This window comes from Phaeoacremonium minimum (assembly GCF_000392275.1).
Source record: "Phaeoacremonium minimum UCRPA7 unplaced genomic scaffold PA7_03_scaffold_290, whole genome shotgun sequence".
Classification (NCBI taxonomy): Eukaryota; Fungi; Ascomycota; class Sordariomycetes; order Togniniales; family Togniniaceae; genus Phaeoacremonium; species Phaeoacremonium minimum.
The window spans coordinates 1,008,992-1,026,466 of record NW_006921195.1 but is presented as its reverse complement, the minus strand read 5'-3'; the positions used below and the strand labels follow the sequence as shown (position 1 = coordinate 1,026,466).

Here is a 17,475-nt window from a genome sequence, read left to right as displayed (position 1 = left end):
AAGAGTCTCTGTCCCTTTCTGACAAAATCATTACGCGGTCGCCTTGTTGGACTTGAGACGGAGAGAGAGTGGCGCCAAGGATAGGATTGAATGTCCGTGTAGCATCCCACGCCCGCTTAAGGTATGCAACAGGGTCAGCTATGGTGCTCGGAAATGATAGTTTGACCGCAGAGGTTATCGCCCATTGTTCGCGGCCCCAAGGTACCCCTATGTTCGCTAGGCTGGCATACAGAGCTTCGAGAGAATCAAGCTTTCGCGTATGGACGTCTGGCTCGAGTAGGGACCACCGTGAAGTTGGTTCCGGGATGGTGACCATAGTGCTAAATTAAATATGATTTCCGCGCGGAACTGATCAGTAAATAGTACCCCCTGCTTGTGCTAATATAGTAATTGATGAAAGTGTGGACAGACGGAGAAATGGACGCGTATTTCAAGTCAGGAGCGTAGCCCACCATGAAGATGCGACCACCCGATTTGGTGTGGTTTCAAAGACAATGTGGCTGTGACTTGCTGTCAAATTGCATCCTACGGTTTAACACGCTAGTAATGCGCATTAGAATGTCTATCCTATCAATACGCCGATCTGTGAGGTCCGTAGTTGATTAGCTCCCTTGCTGCTATCATTTAGGAGTAAACTACTGAGGATCTAGAGCAGAATCCTGCACCTTACTCCTTACTCTATCAAAGGATTTACCAAGATTTAGGAGGCTTCCTTTCGCTAACTAGGTACGAGTTTCCGCAAATGACCCCGTTAAGCCTATTCTAGCAAGATGCCTACTACCAGCCACAACCCACACAGTATATACAATTATGTATGCTAACAATAACTCACTCTCTTCTCTATAAGATATACCACTTCGGAGGGCTCTTACCTCCCCCTATACCATCGGAATTAACCCTACTCCCAACTACAAATTCTAACCGCATATTTCTTTATACGGTAACGTTTTTGGTCATTTCATAAGTGATTGGCATAGTGTATAGTGTTTTTTCTACTGTGTGGCTTATTGATCGTACTAGGATAGGCTTAACGAGGATCATTCTTGTATCTTTGGGTGTGTTTTCGTAGACTCGAACTATGTACCTGTCAGCGGACTTCCCCAACTGTTTAAAATATTGTTATCTAGGATGATAAGTGTAGATAATTGAAGAGGGCGATCCTTTAACGGCTGATCCGCTCACTCAAAGTGACTCTTTCTGAACACCTAAAAGTAGGGAGCGTTGAACGAGCTCGCTCTTGCAAGTTTGTCATAACGTAATGCCAGTACCTTTACAAAGTACTCCTATCAATTGCCTTTATTATTTCTATACTTATTATATAGTCAAGTAGTAATAAGTGTAACATTCAATTAGAGTTTTGCCTTGTGATTATATTCAAAAGACTTTAAGAAGTCGAACAAGTTAAGCCATGTATACCGTGGCAAAATGCAAGAAAGCCATATATTGCCATGGAAGTCCGCCCCCATGACTGTCCAGAGAGGAACCAGGAAGGGTTCGTCAATAGCACCTGTGTCTCCGCAGTGGTAATATGTCGGATGGCCCCGTTTCCTGCCAGGCCCACTCTCTGGCGCTTCTTTGACTATCGCGGGACTAAAGTCCACCTTTTCGAATAGATTCGCTCTAAGCCAATTTGACATTACCTGTAATGCCATATCCTTGTCACCAAAGAAAGCTTTCATACCATTTTTCTTTATTGATGCCGCCGATAGAGACATGTACGCCTTTATTTGCTCCTCTGTGCCCTGAGTCGTTATAGCGTCGCGAGCTAGAATAGCCAACTCCCCGAGTGACGCTTCGAGCGCTTTAATGGCGGGGCAGTTGAAAAATATTGTTGATGGTATATTCTGCACATAAGCAGCATTTTGACTGAATGCAGAGCTGGCTCGGAAGAAAGGATCGAGGGCCATCATAGTCATGATATTTCGGGTTGAGCCGGGTTGCTGATTCTGGGCCATCGATCGACATGCAATAGCAGCCAGGACATCTCCTTCCGTGATGTAAGGCTCCTTGTCAGTGCTTGTAGTAGTGATGCTCTTAAAAGCAATTGAACTCCTGGATTCGCCGATCACCCTTCCCATTGTGCTCTTGGGGATGCAAAGGATTAGGTACTCAAGAGGGGAACGCCTCGACTCGTATAATGACCGCAAACTCCAATAAGCGAATCGCCAGCCTGTCAGCTCTGTTCCACTGAGGACATGCTTTACTTCTGTTGGAGGAACCAATAGACCATTCATGCCGTCCTCGCGGAACCCAACAAATGGAGGGACGGCATCTAACTTTCCAGCTAAAATGAGACTCCATGCGTTAACCAAAGCAGTAAATCCGGAGAGACCACAAGTCATATGAGGGTGAGATACACCCACGATGGTACCATCAGCGAAGGTGGTTACGTGCAGCGAAAATTGAGGCAGATCCGAATAGATGAAATCTTCAAAGTTACGAGGCGCTCCAGGTCCTAAGGCCAAAGAATGAAAAGCCCGCGGGCTTGGATATATTGCAACCTTGCCTGTCGCTAGTGGCAATTTAGATGCTACTGGATGCTCGCTCATGCGTATATGATGGTTCTCCTTGCTGAAGTGCAAAGGTGGCCGCTCCTTTGTGAAGTGGACTGGGATGTGAATCTCCAGCTTGCCATCGGGCTATTTCGTAGAGGTTAGCGTGGAACTATATCAGATATATCGAGGGTGGATCTTTGTTTAGAAAATAATGTATTCGCTTACACGACACCTATATCTCCCACCGAGTTTCCGCCAGCCTTCCATATGAAAAAGCTGGCATAACGAATCACTAAGCTTGTCGGGATCCAGAACCTCGCTAAAACGATACGTCCACACCATCGTGGCCCGACGCAAGACGGGCGTGTCATCGAATAAATGTACCGGAACGACCTCATCTGTCGGCACAACTGGCGGTAAAGGTCGCTGGGCTTTGAAGAAGGGGATATATGAGAGCAGCGAGGACATACTTTTCGATTATAGAGATTTGTCGGTGTGTACTACTGTGATCTTGGAGAAATATGACAGCAAAGAAAGTAAAAGAGGGGCTAACTATTTAACGGATTGTTATTTCGCGCCAATCCTTCCTTATCTATAGAGCTATCCTGGTGTATGTTGTATAAGCCATTATCGTTACACGTTCATTCGAGATTGTGAAAATAACCGAACTCATGTGACATATCTCCCCTTTGCTTACCACTGCTTCATCCCAAGAATAAGGCCCCATGAGTCGGCTCATAGGTCTCCTATCTCTAGACCCCAGTTGGTTTAGAGTCCGGATTTAAATCCTTCCAAACTTATGGTGACCTATGATTTAGGTCCAAAAAGTGGAAACCCAACTTATGGGGCCTAGTCGCTCTGATGCCGTTTAAGACCTACAACTTGAGCTAACCTTGCATGGCAAGTCCAAAATCACCTGGGTCACCCAGGGCGCCACCCTTCGGGGCCTAGCTCACACAAGTGGCCCCTTCTGAATACCTAAAAGCAGCATGCTTGGCTGAGCGTAAAGCGAGCTCGCTCTGCAAGTATGTCGTAATGTACTGCGAATACTGATGCATCGGACAATTGTAAGCGAGCTGATGCATCGGAAAACAGTAAGACGAAGAGGAATGATGTGAAAGTCGGTCATAAGGAAGGCGATTCTAAAGGAGAGAAGGAGAATGAGTAAGAAGATCAAGAGTAAGATTGAGACGAAGCTCCACTGGAAGCCGTTTGAGCTTACAAAGAGTTCACCGCAACGATCCAAGGCCTTGAGAATGCTCGAATGCTCGGGGCATGGCGCGTACGTTTTGATTCGCATCATGTAAGAGATCAGCAACTTCAGCAACCCTAAATCGGCTCTTGAACAAGATGGACTGGAACCGCATAAAAGGGTATTATTACTTAGGGAACGACTTCTAGGTAATAATTCTTGTTGATTAAGCCGAGCTGCCCTGAATTTCTCAATAGCTGACCGCTTATGCTGTTTCGGTCGGACTAGGCATTACGACAGATTATGAGCAGGACAAGGAAATAGGAAATGGTGCTCAGCAAGGCTGACGTATTGAAAGCACTCAAAAGCAAGGCTTAGGACCTCTGATATGCTGTTACATGATGTGATAGTGGGTCATGAGACGGCAACATGTGTGTTAAGAAATCTTATGAATGGATCATGTCAGGAGCGCTTAAAAACGGACAGCATGAGGATGATCGGGGCCAGTTCAAAATCCTTCTGCAGTGCTGCGAAATGTCAACTAGCCTGCAAAGAATTCTTAGGGCACCGCAGTCAAGCTTTCTAAGTTAGTCAAAGGCATTGACAATCGGTGACTTGAAAAAGTCTTGATAGAATGGATAACATGGATGGGTGAACCGCTACGAAACTAAAGACCAAAGTCGGGAAAATAGAAGTTTTGTAAACATACCGGGGCCTTATGTGCTGTGTCTTGATAGTCTTTCGACGCTTTGATGCCCCTTGAGTTAGCAGAGTGGAATTCTCAGTCTTGGCCTGTCCGCATCAGCGAGGATCTCGACACAATGGCGTCTGACATAGGGAGATATCTTATTTGAAAAGCTCCATTTTGGCTTCAGCCAGGGGTGCAGTCGTAATCCTATTCATATATGTCCAACTCAATATGGGGTGCTTCGTTGATTTCTTTGGCACGTGGTTGGTGGAATGGCCTCTTCGCCGTTTCAGATCGACAAGCTCCGCCATGGCGCCTCCACAGTACCCTTATCCTCTCACATTCTGGGCTGAACTAAATGCTCTTAGTGTGACAACCACGCAGCTGTGAACTAAACCTAGAGCGACAAGATGCAACTTAAGTATGGCGTTAAAGGAAGTCATCTGATAGTTATATAAAGTCATGGACGTTGAGATGGAAGACTTGGAAAATGAAACATCCATCGACTCCTTTTCATTCCGTTCTAACTTATCGGCGCTTGCGCTGTTCATTCGTTACGTTCAACGGCTATCGTCTGCCATACGTTCATTCTATTATGCCCTAGAGGCTGCTCTTGCACTTTTCTCGACTCTCAAAAGCCTGGATAGTGACTAACAAGTGCTTGATTATCATTCAGGATGTCTTTTGTATTATTTGCTGCTCTGGCCCTCGTGGCCTCCTTACCTTCTGTCCTGGCACATTACAATTTCGAAGCCTTGATTGTCAATGGAAACGTCACGGGCGCCTATGAATTTGTCCGCCAAACTACGAACTCCAACTCTCCTATCACTGATGTGACATCTGATGATTTCATTTGCAACCAAGGAGGCTTGGATGATGACATCATGGCCAAAACGAAAACGAAAACCGTCTCCCCGGGCGATGAAGTAGGCTTCACAGTGAATGTCGAGATTGGACATCCAGGACCTCTTGCTGTATATATGAGTAAGGCGCCCGAGGACGCATCTGCTTACAAAGGTGACGGAGATTGGTTCAAAGTGTATGAACTTACAACATCGTCTATTACGGATGCTGGTCTTCAATGGGCTACCTATATCAATAATGCTGGCAGTAAGCATCTCCCCAGTCTCATTCTCGTCATATCACCAGGATGAAATCTCTAGGGAATTTCACTTCGGGCTGTAAAGTTGAGCTAGACATGTCCTTTCTTCCTTCTCTAGTTTTCTTTTTTCTTCTACCGCCTCGGATAAGACAGTTATTGATGGTTATACAGTTCACAACTTTACTTTTCAACTCCCGGAAGACTTGCCTGCTGGCCAGTACCTGATGCGTGCAGAGCATATTGCACTTCATGGTGCCGGTTCATTCGGCGGTGCTCAGTTCTATATTGGCTGCGCCCAATTGGCCGTCTCTGGATCTGCTTCGGTTTCTCCATCCCCTACCGTAAAGATACCCGGAGTTTATGATGGCAATGAGCCGGGTATTCTTATCAACATCTACTGGCCCATACCTACAAACTACACAGCTCCAGGCCCAGTCACTTGGCCAAACGCTTGCATCGACCACACCGCCAACCTCAACGGACAGAATAGCGATGGGGACTGCACAGGCTCAGATGCTAGCGACGGGGACGATGAGAGCAGCCCCGTCCCATCAGATGCTGCATCAATTACCAGTGCCATAGTCTCACCTACCAGCGAGTCAACACCACTTACGAGCCTCGACATTACATCACCGGCTGCATCTGCTGTCATCACCATTCCGACTTCGTTTGCAAATAGTACGGTTCCTACGCTCTCTTCCCTAATCATCTTGCCGACAACCACAGGATCGAGTTGTGCAGGGCGCCGAAGGCGCCGCTCGCACAAGCATTAAATGTATGATGCATGGGGATCTTTTCGTGAGAGACTGTGTTGAACAGATCTGTCTTCACTATGTATATATTCATTCATGTCTGTATATCAAAATTCTTACGGATAGCACTGTCTAGCATAACCAATGGGTCAAGCTTAGATGCACAATATCACCCTAAAGTTTCATAGACATCTGAGGTCTGCTATTCCTAGTTAATGGGAGCAATAACTTCCGAAGAATCAAGTCCTCAACAAACCATGGAAATAACCCTGCATTGAATGCTTCATGCTTAGCAATATAAGCTAAGCATTGACACGTCGTTGGGTTAGGAACCGCAGCGGGAGGTGGTATTTAATCGCAACACCACAACTTGACACTCATTTACGATGAAGTCTCGTTTAATCCCGAGTGTGGACGATATACTAATATTGGAGGGAGGGATTCATTATTAAGGTAATAAGTGTTTAAGCTTCCAGAACGGGCGATGATTGGTCTTGTCTTGATACTATCTGGAAGAAAGACGAAAGAGCTTTGGATGAAAGTTTGTTCATTCGTAACTAACTATCAATGGCTAATTGCAATGACCATTATATCGTAGACAGTATATACAAGATGGAGCCAGGCTCCAGGTATGGAGTGGGCACATGCGTAACCATTCGACGGTCAATACCAGGGCTAGATTCTAGCTTGAATGTCCTTCTCCTTCTCATCCTTACCAGCACCGCTCCAAGTAACCAAGCCTCGGTTGGTGATTGTGCCACTCTTAGTCAATACCTTTCTCCGACCACCTGTGGTAAGCGGCGCGTCGTCATCATGGTCACGGATGTAGTAACCCCAGTCCGCTGTGTCATCGAGTTCGGTTTGTGAATAGCCATTTCCTAGCCAGGCAAAGCGATTACCGACATACTTCACGTCAAAGTCATCGAAACGGACGTCTTTGACAGCCTCTATGTAATGCAGAGCACTACCAGGCCATAGAGCAATAACCGGCCCGTCTGCGCGAGGCTTATACCAGCTACGGCACTGGTCTGCCCAGACTGTGCGTTGCATGAACCAGTCCTTGTATTCGATGAAGTCACGCACTGCTTCTTCGGTCGGCGCAAAGGTGGCAATGTTGTTGACCTGGAAGCGGTCGATCCACTTGCACATCCAGTCGGCTTGGGCTTCGATGGCTGACAGCACAGGACCGTTGCCAATGGGGCAGTTCGGACCAAGGAAAATCAGATAATTAGGAAAGTTGGCAGCAGCCACTCCAAGATAGCTTTGAGGGTCCACGGCCCACTTGTCCTGCAGGTTGTCTCCAGCCGGGTTGACGACGGGGAAGCGTGGACGGAATGAAGTATCGAAGCCAGTAGCGCAGATCAGCACATCAACGGGATATTCACGTCCGTCGTCACACAGGCAGCCCCTTTCGGTGACCTCGTTGATCTCTCCATACACGACCTCGACGTCAGGCTTAGTCAATGACTCGAGATAGTTCACTCCTGGCGTAAGACGACGACAGCCCACACTCCAGTCAGGGATGAGCTTCTCCTCCAGGAACTGATTATTTAGCTTCTCTTTCATCTGCTGTAGCATGTAGGTGTGGGTGTCTTCGTTGACCTTGTTGCGCTTGAGGAAAATGCCAAACTGCCCGTTCAATCCCGACTCAATCTGCTTGCGGTAGTCGAGCAAAGTACCTGGCTTATTGACGAAGTCGGAGCGCTCTGACGGTGTATACACATGTTGTTCAAGACCCTGGACAGGAGACACCCAGGTCGGCTCGCGGATAAATGTGGTGATCTTCTTGCACTTCCCCCTAATAGCAGGCAGAACTTGGATTCCCGATGATCTAAGATCTTGTTAGAGTGTCGTTATCAAGAGTGATAGACGACTTACCCATTGCCTATGAGGCCTACATGCTTACCCTCCAAGCTGACAGAGTCATCCCAGTTCGCAGTATGCAACAATGTGCCCTTATATTTGTCGAGTCCCGGGATAGCAGGCCACTTCCAGTTGTTGAGGACACCGCCAGCATTGATGAGAATGTCGCAGTGGTCAGTAATCACCGTACCATTGGCAACATCCTTGATCTTGACATCGTAGCCACCCCGTTGGCTATCCCAGTAGGCACCAATTACTTGATGCTGGAGTTTGACGTATTGATGAAGATTGTATTTTTGCGCGAAACCCTCGAAATAGTCGAAAATTTCCTTTGCTGGTGGATATACGGAGGACCAATCAAGCTTAGGCTCAAAGCTCCAGGTGTAGTTGTGTGAAGGGACATCGCAAGCACATCTGCCCCCGTGTTAGTCGCATTCGCTTGGGTTGGGGAAATCGATAGCCGGAGCTTGGCGGAGATCACTTACCCTGGGTATCGATTCTCCCACCATGTTCCTGCAACAGCAGGATTCTTCTCGTAGACAGTCAAGCTATAATTGTTGAAATGTCTTTGCATCTTATATGCGAAAAGAAGACCCGAAGCACCTGCACCGACACAGATAATGCGGAGGTGGCGCTCCGCGTGGATTGGCCCATCTAGCCTCCGTGACGCATCCCGTTCGAGCGGGGAGGTGGCCGCCTTTGAGAAGAGACCGTCTGCCATGTCTAACGTGCACAAATACTACACTAGAACAATATAGAGAGCGGACGGGTATCAAGAGAGAGAATATAGAGTACAAAGAAGTGGAAGTAGAGCTTTCTGGGGAGAGGTGAGCTTCTATAGCTCTGATGGGTGGATTCTCATATCAACGGGCTAAACCTCCAACAAGGTTGTCCGGAGTGTCGGAAATGTAATAGCTCAGAGCTGGTAGAGCACTTCCACCGACCAGCTCCAACTACCAGATACTAACCATGCGGCTTTGCTAGGTGTGGCATGTATGCAACTAAGCATGTGGCCACGCCACTGCTCTATTACGAACTACGTCTGAGGGAGGGGATTGTGGACAGCAGTACCAAGGTACCTCTTGAGTCATGAAATTCTCGAGTCAGGTTGACGCATGACAGTGCAAGTTTATATGGCAATAGATTTCCTGCCTGACTCGAGACAAGCAGCACGCTTGGACAGACAGCGGTAAAACTGTGCATGCTCACAGAAGGTGTGCGGAGAAGGGGGGGCCTAGAAGACAAAACATAGATGAGGCGGCAGTGTAGTAGCTAGGTGTGAGGGTCTAAGGGACGCCATGTTAGTGTGTCCGTGCCGTGTAAGTGCCATAGAACGCGGAGACGGCAGTGTGGAGAAAGTTGGGGAAAAGGTCTTCGAGCCGTGGGGTGGCGGTTCAGGCCGGGAAAAGTCACCCGAACGGCAGCCCAGTAGTCTAGACTACCGTAGCCACGGGGCCACGGGGGCCACCAGGATCTTTGCAGAGCCCCATCAAGTAGCAAATAGGAGCCCTTGTCTTTCTCCTCTCTCTTCCCAGTCAGCACCTTACTTTGACCAAATAGCGACTGGTATCTGATGATTCATTAGCTCACCTCTAAAAGGGGCCAGGTGGTGGGAGCAGAGTCTGCACATCCAGGGTCTTTTGAACAGAATTTCTGTAGAGTCCACAGTAACACATTGTGTGTGCTGTCCAGTACATTGACAAGACACATCGTATAATTCCAAGCAATGACAGGGTATTATACCTCAACTTGTGAGCAACTCGCACTACAGATCGATAACATCCAAGCTCGACATGAAGGGTACTGGACAATTGTTGTCAGGCCGTTAAAATGTTGATCTTGATTCGTCTATTCAAAGCGGTTTCAGGTCATGGGACACCAATTCTATGGTAGTCACAATATATACAAAATCTTGTAGAGTCTTCGCCATTGAAAGTTTTCCTATAGCCTTGCCTTGGATCCCTTCTTCGCAATCTCTGCGGCATCTTTCTTTGCCCAATCACGCATAGTCTTTCTTTGAATCTTACCGCTCGCCAGCTTAGGAACCTCGTCAATGAATACAACGCCACCGACCAGCCATTTATGTTTGGCGACCCGTGACTTGATCCATTCCTGGACAGCCTGAGGCGTGATTTTGCCTTTTGAAGCGTCTTGAATCACCACATATGCTCGTGGCCATTCTTCGCCGTCTCTGGATTTGCTGTCAGGAAGCTGAAACAACAAATTCGGGACAGAGACGACAAGACTTACATTGTGATACCAACGGCTGCTGCATCCGCTATGTGTTCGTTCTCTAAGAGCACCGCCTCTAATTCCGCCGGAGCAACCTGCAAAGCATTGACCTTGATGAGCTCCTGCGTAATAGCATCAGTACCAGTGCGATTGACATTTCCGCTTGTACAAGCATATGACTTACCTTCTTGCGATCGACAATCCAGAAAAAGCCCTCCTTATTACAGACGGCAATGTCGCCAGTTTTTAACCATCCATCATCACTTAAACACTCCTTTGTTGCCTCCTCGTTCCGCCAGTAGCGAAGGCAGACCTGTGGCCCACGGATATACATCTCGCCCGGCTGTCCGAGCTCAACCTCCTTGCCATCATCGTCTAGAAGCTTGCATTCGGTGTTAGGATCCAAACGCCCGACGCTGCCAGTGTCGTCTTTAATGCCTCCAGGAACGTGCAGTGCTCCGCACGTAACCTCTGTCATACCCCAACCTTGGTTAATTTGCATATTGAACCGTCTCTGGCACTCGTTTTGTAGTTCACGCGACAAAGGTGCGGCACCGCAGAGTACGTCCTTGATGCTAGAGAGATCATACCGTGCCGTTTCGGGCCTCTTGGACAGCATCACCAGGATCGGTGGCGCTATTTGCAAACTTGTGATGCGGTATCGGCCGATGGTGAAAAGGAAATCCTCATACCGGAACTCTTTCATGACGTAGATGGGTACGCGCAGCTTCACTGCCATGAGAATCGTGTACAGTTGGCCGTAGGCATGGTATAGGGGCAGGAAACCAATCCACCGCTCCTGTGGCCGCTTCTCGAAGGGGTACGGCTTGTGCGCATACCGGATGAAAATGGTCTGCTCCACGTTTGCGATCAGGTTGCTATGCGAGACACAGACTCCTTTGGGGAGACCTGTGGTGCCAGAGCTGTAGTTGATCGTTGCAACCGCAGTCCGCGATTCTTTTGGCGAAAAGTCGGGCCACTGGTACGTGTCTCCTTCAGTTGGCGAGCCGATCATGGCGCGCCAGTCCGGAATTCCATGATGTGTTCGGTTTTCGACATCTGAGAACTGAAAGACTCGGGATTTCGGGATGCCCGCCTTAGACGCTGCCTCTAGGGCAGTCTCGAGAAAGTTAGGATGTGCCAGGATCACTTTGGCGGTCGTGTTCTTCATTTGATGAACGAGTTCTGAATCATTTGTTAGCACTTATACGCCAAGTCTGGAGGTGGGCCGCATCCGTCTACTCACCAGGAACCGTATAAGCCGGGTTTGCGCCGCTAAATATCAAACCTGCACCCACGATGCCCAAATATGCCACTGGAACAAAGATGTGGTTTGGTGTGTATATCATGGCAACTTCACCCTTTTCCAGACCTAATCTCTCCAGGCCAAACGCCAGTCTCTTCACCCATTGTAAAGCCTGCTTCGGTGATAATGAATGCTTGTCATCCTTGCTATCAAGCCAAAGAGGCTCTTCCAACGGTTTTTCGTTCGCTGGGAAGATGTAGTCGAGGATATTCGTTTGGGGGATGTCCAGGGAGGGGTATCGCGACGAGTAGGCCATCTTGTCTGATATGAGAAGTATTCAGGCGCAAGCAATCAGCTTGACCTTTCGGATCTCGTCTTAGTCACACGAAAGGCAGATGATCTAGTCAATGAATCATTGAGAAACACCAAAAACAATTGCATTTATCTTCAACTTGCGATAATCCGCAGGAACACCAGTAAATCATCGCTGATTCGAGGTGCACATCAAGTGCCTACGGCCATCGTGATCCGCCTCCCTCGGGCTCTCGGTACTGCGGGGTAATAGTCGTTGTCCACTGGCCGGGGCACACTCGGCAGGGGAGAGCTCCCCTAGATTTAGCGTCAAGAGACCACTGGATATTCTACCGAGTGATCCCACGGGAGTCTCATGGGCGGCTCGGTCGTGCTTTTCGGCTGTTAGCTCGCGCACATCCTGTGTAAGTGAGAGACCTGCTGCGAGCTCTACCTCTACCAGTTCTCTCCGCGGATAGACATTCTGTAAACCCTGAATCTCCAGCAGCACCCGTCGGCTTAACATTTTCTTTCTTTTTGTGAACAGAAAGCGGATCAATTAGCTGTAAACATGTCTGACCTTCCGCACTTCAAGTCAATGTTCTCGCTGGAGGGCAAAACCGCCCTCATCACTGGAGGCTCGAGAGGTCTCGGCCTGCACATGGCCACTGCCTTTCTGCTCAGTGGCGCCTCCATAGTGGTCATCACAGCTCGGAAACGAGAGGGTGAACAGGGTATTGACCAAGCCGTTAGAAAGCTCAATGCTATTCCAGGCATCCGAGGCAAGGCTGTCGGCATCGCTGCTAATGTGGCCGACTCCAAAGACATTGTGCGCTTGGTCGGTGAGGTCAAGGATCTAGTCGGTTCAAAGGGCTTGAACATACTCGTCTGTAATGCTGGAGCGGCTTGGGGCTCTAGGTTCGAAGACGCGCCTCCAAGCAGCTCGGTGAAGATCTTGGATCTGAACGTCCGCGGTGTCTTTGAGCTTACCCAAAAGTAAGTTTGGGTTGAGATCGTAGTCCATTCAATGTGCATCTAACAGTCTGTCTCTCTAGATCTTTGCCCCTGTTGGAGAAGGCAGGTTCAAAGGAGGATCCTGCAAGAGTTTTGATCATCAGCTCCACCGCAGGAAGCAATGTGCCACACGTCGGTGAAAACGGAACGATCATGTACTCTACATCCAAGGCTGCTGCGCATGTAAGATGCCCTCGACGGCATTACGAGATTGAGAGCTCTGCTAATCGGCTTAAAGCACCTGGGTAGGAATCTGGCCGTCGAGCTTGGCCCGAGGAATATTACATCCAATATCATCGCACCAGGTTTCTTCCCTTCCAAGTTGGCCCAGGGATTGATCAATAACCTGGGTGGAATCGAGGAAATCAGCAAGGACAACCCGATGGGTAGACTAGGTGACGCCGAAGACATTGCCGGGGTGGCCGTTTTCTTATGCTCGCCGGCTGGCAGATATGTGTGAGTGCTGAAAGTGATTCATTTTCAGAAGCGAGATGGGATGACTGACCTTCTTACAGGAATGGTGAGGATATTGCTGTGGATGGAGGCGCTAGGTTGTCAGCGGGTAGAATGTCGAGATTGTAAGTCGTGTCACAGTACAACATGCTAGCGAATGATTCAATTAGGAGTTACAGAGAAGCACAAACATATCATTTTATTTTGGCAGGAGATTTGCAAAGCTTGAAATGCCCAGTTGCCATAGTATCAATCTGATATATTGTCTTGTTTGGATATATTCCGGCTCATATCACAATATTTACATCTAATAAGTTAGGTTAACCATGACAGTCTTCGGCTCCGTGAACATGCGGAGTGCATTGATGGCGTTCTCGCGGCCAACACCACTCTCCTTGCTACCACCAAAGGGTGCTGTCAGGAAGCACAGGCTGACACAGTTGATGCCGACCATACCGCTGTCAATCTCGCTTGAGATGCGCATGGCTCTGTTGATGTCTTGAGTGAAGACGCCTGCCATCAGACCGAAGTTGGTGTCATTTGCCTTCTCAATGATCTCCTCCTCCGTCTTGAAACTGTTCAGCACCGCAACGGGACCGAAGATCTCTTGTTTGCAAATCTCGGCATCCTGAGCCACATTTGTAAATACGGTCGGCTGGACGTAATAGCCCTAGAGGAGATAAGTGTTAGATTGGTTTTGTTGGTTAAGATCAATTGCTCGGCCTGGCTTACCTTATCGCCAACTTGACCAGCTCCTGTCAGCAGTGTGCCCTGGCTCTGTCCGCGTTGGATGAAGCCAGTGACTCGATCGTACTGGGCCTTGTCCACCAGTGGTCCCATGACGGTGCTCTCCGCATCTGGGTCACCAATAGTTCCTGCTCGCTCCTCCATCGCCTTCTTGTACCCCTCGACAAACTTGTCGTAGATGCCTTCTTGTACATAGACTCGGCTCGCGGCAAAGCAGACCTGACCGGTATTTGCAGTGATAGCATTTACACACCATGTGATCGCATTCTCCAGGTTACAGTCATCAAACACAACAGCGGGGCTCTTGCCACCAAGCTCGAGTGTGATACGCTTGAGATTGCTTTTAGCTGCCATCTCTTGAATTTTGCGTCCTGTTCCTGTCGATCCTGTGAAGCTGATCTTGCGAACCTTCATGTGACTCGCTAAGAGAGCACCCGTCGAGCCATCGCCAGACAGAATCTGGAACACACCAGGCGGGAAGCCGGCCTCCTTGATGAGGTACCCCAGAGCAAGTGCCGCAAAAGGAGTCTTCTCAGAAGGCTTCAGAATGAAGGTGTTACCGGTGGCAAGGGCAGGACCAGCCTTCATGCCAACATTTCCAAGAGGACCATTCCACGGGATGATACCAGCGGTGACACCAAGAGGCTCATTCCGGACGATCTTCAGGAATCCATCGTCTTGCGGATAGGTCTCGCCAGCAAACTTGTCAATCCACCCAGCGTAATATCTGAAGCCCTCAGCTGCGAGGTTGATCTCAAAGGAGCCAAATGATCCAAATGGAGCACCAAGAGTTATCCGTGTAAGCTCCGCGAGGACCTTTCCGTTCTCCACAATCAAGTCGGCGAGCTTCAGCATCATATCTCGCCGAGCAGTCGGCAGAGTCTTGCGCCATGACGGGAAAGCTGCTTCGGCCGCTGCAACGGCAGCATCTACATCCTGCTCGCCAGCTAGTGCGACGTCATTGGCTATCGGAGAGCCATCCTTAGGATTGAAAAGTTCCAATTTCTTTGCGTGTTTGGAATCCACGTACTGAGATAGGATTAGATGCTTTGCGTACAGATTCTCAGTTGCAATAGACCGACCTCATTATTGATAAACAGCTGTTTTGGAAGATTCTCCTTGCTGAATGGCACCTTGATGGAAGGACCGCCAGCCTTCTCCTTCAGGGAAGGGCCCAACGAAGTCATCTTTGGGATATCTGGTTGACCTTTGGCTTTGTTTACTTTCTTTATCGCACGAAGCAAGATCGGGAACAGGTTCAAACGGCTTATGGGTCGAATTTGGAGCACTACGAGATTGCTACAGCTGAACGGATATACTTCTTCACCTGTAAGTCTGCGTCATGGGGTCCCCGCTGATAGATACCCGCGGGAGAGTCAGATGCCAGTGAATCAGTACTGCTTGACCAGCATGCTGGTACCGGGCACCAATGGAGTTAAGAGCTTCACCCGGAAGACCTGCACCCAAGTCTCCTTTAGTGTAACTCCTAGCTAACTTCCAAGCTTCGTCTCGAACATCTTCAGAGCTTGCTAGTCGCCTCGGTACATGCAGGAGATACTAGAAAGTGTGTATGCGGGGTCTGTAGGCATGCACAGCGAGGTTGGATGAAGAAGCCCTGGGGTAATGATGCTGGTTATGCATTTCCGACGAGTCAGAACAGGTTGGGGTAGGCCCTTCCCCTGACTCGGCATGGGTTACCCCGCTAAACCACCTTTCACTTGCAGCCATCTGCCCCTAACAGAACACGCGGGGGTATCGAGATTAGCGGAGTTTGCTGTGTCAGGTGGCCGTCACGGGGAGCTTGCGAGTCTAGCTATGTAATTGGGTGTGTAAGAATATCCAGACATTGACAAGACAGAGGTACTGATGCCAGTCGCGGAATTCGCTGTCTGGAACAGTGATTCCGGCAGCATCATCAATATGCCCAGGTGCAAGCGCGTCCTCTCTAGGCAGGACTGGGCATCACAGGGTCTGATCCGGCTATACGAATGCGTGTAAGTGAACAGTACTGCACATACAAGTGTCGCTGTCTCTTCAAGATCGAGACAAGACATCGTAGGTCTACGTAGCTGAACGCAATCTAAAGTGATTCAAACGATCAATCTTCTCCTTTGATTGTCTGATCTAAGAGTTATTGTATTGTATTGTATTGTATCTCCTCCTTCACAATGGGTTCAGTCCAGGACATCCCTACAACCATGAAGGCTGGCCAATGGGACCCAGTAAGAGACTTCCCCTTGGAAATATTTCTGAAATTTGTTATCTAATAGCAATTATAGGCCCAGAAGAAGGTTGTTGTCAATGAGGTGCCCGTCCCAACGCCGGGACCAAATGAATTCCTAGTCAAGATCACCTCCGCCTCGCTCTGCCACAGTGATATCATGGCCATTGAACAGGCAACAAAACCCGTGACACTGGGCCACGAAGGTGTCGGACATATTGTGTCTTTCCATCCTTCCGCTGCTGATAAAGGTTTCAAAGCCGGTGACGCGGTTGGTTTTCTTTACATCTTGGCATGCTGCTTTGAGTGTTCAGGTTGCATGATTCACAACCTGCACTGCAAGACTGGCAAGCAGCTTTTGCAAGGATTCACGACTGACGGTTTCTTTGCGGAGTACGCGGTTGTTGACTATCGTAATTCCGTTGTGCTGGACGAGAGCGTCTGGGATCTACGGCGCGCCGCTCCTGTGTTTTGCGCTGGTATCACCGCCTTCCACTCCGTTGACAGCTGCGAGCTGAAGCCGGGCGACTGGTTTGGAGTCATCGGCTGTGGTGGTCTGGGCCAAATCGCCACCCAATATGCCAAGGCGATGGGACTCAAAGTTATTGGAATCGATGTTCAAGATGCGAACCTGGAGGAAACCAAGAAACTTGGTGCTGATGCCGTATTCAACTCGAGGTCCAACAAGAACTATGTGCAGGAGCTGCTCGAGTTAACTGGTGGTGGATGCCAGGCAGTTGCCTTGTACACCAATGTCTCAGCAGCCTTCGAAGGAGCACCGCCAGTCATTGCCCTTGGAGGCACCATGATGGTCATCGGTATTCCCAAAAAGCCTTTTGAGGTGCTTGCCATGGATTTGGTCATGGGCAGATATAAGATCAAGGCGGACTGCACAAGCATTCCGCAGAGAATGAAGAAAGCGACAGACTTCACTGGCAAGCATCGCATCATGCCAAACGTGGATATCAGGGGCGGGTTAGATCAGCTTAACGGCATGGTCGAGGAGATGCAGAAGGGAGTGAATGTCAAGAGATGTGCTGTAGTGTTCGAGTAGACATTGATAGCTGAAATTAGGACAATGACGTGCATTGGTTGACATGGCTTCATGATGATCAATTTGAAAATCCGGATTATGGATATACTTAGTTCTTGACGAAAAACGATTTTCTTAATCTGCTA

The 17,475-nt window shown here is 48.8% G+C and overlaps 5 protein-coding genes across 5 annotated transcripts; 2 read left to right on the top strand and 3 right to left on the bottom strand.

The window, feature by feature from the left end:
• Positions 1–6,904: 6,904 nt before the first annotated feature.
• UCRPA7_3841 (putative phenylacetone monooxygenase protein) lies at positions 6,905–8,666 on the bottom strand (the record flags this gene model as incomplete). Its single annotated transcript, XM_007916386.1, has 3 exons — positions 6,905–8,060; positions 8,108–8,506; positions 8,578–8,666. The coding sequence occupies 3 exons, from the start codon at positions 8,664–8,666 to the stop codon at positions 6,905–6,907; spliced, it is 1,644 nt and encodes a 547-aa protein (XP_007914577.1).
• A 1,367-nt stretch (positions 8,667–10,033) lies between these two features.
• On the bottom strand, positions 10,034–11,886 carry UCRPA7_3840 (putative 4-coumarate- ligase protein; the record flags this gene model as incomplete). The annotated part of the gene is made up of 4 exons (XM_007916278.1): positions 10,034–10,283; positions 10,343–10,446; positions 10,509–11,509; positions 11,571–11,886. 4 exons carry the CDS (start codon positions 11,884–11,886, stop codon positions 10,034–10,036), a joined length of 1,671 nt encoding a protein of 556 aa, XP_007914469.1.
• A 573-nt stretch (positions 11,887–12,459) lies between these two features.
• On the top strand, positions 12,460–13,457 carry UCRPA7_3839 (putative rhamnolipids biosynthesis 3-oxoacyl- protein; the record flags this gene model as incomplete). Its single annotated transcript, XM_007916397.1, has 4 exons — positions 12,460–12,857; positions 12,917–13,058; positions 13,114–13,331; positions 13,391–13,457. 4 exons carry the CDS (start codon positions 12,460–12,462, stop codon positions 13,455–13,457), a joined length of 825 nt encoding a protein of 274 aa, XP_007914588.1.
• Positions 13,458–13,635: 178 nt separating this feature from the next.
• UCRPA7_3838 (putative aldehyde dehydrogenase protein) lies at positions 13,636–15,262 on the bottom strand (the record flags this gene model as incomplete). The annotated part of the gene is made up of 3 exons (XM_007916368.1): positions 13,636–13,998; positions 14,061–15,104; positions 15,158–15,262. The coding sequence occupies 3 exons, from the start codon at positions 15,260–15,262 to the stop codon at positions 13,636–13,638; spliced, it is 1,512 nt and encodes a 503-aa protein (XP_007914559.1).
• A 981-nt stretch (positions 15,263–16,243) lies between these two features.
• On the top strand, positions 16,244–17,350 carry UCRPA7_3837 (putative alcohol dehydrogenase protein; the record flags this gene model as incomplete). The annotated part of the gene is made up of 2 exons (XM_007916263.1): positions 16,244–16,297; positions 16,355–17,350. The coding sequence occupies 2 exons, from the start codon at positions 16,244–16,246 to the stop codon at positions 17,348–17,350; spliced, it is 1,050 nt and encodes a 349-aa protein (XP_007914454.1).
• Positions 17,351–17,475: the final 125 nt, after the last annotated feature.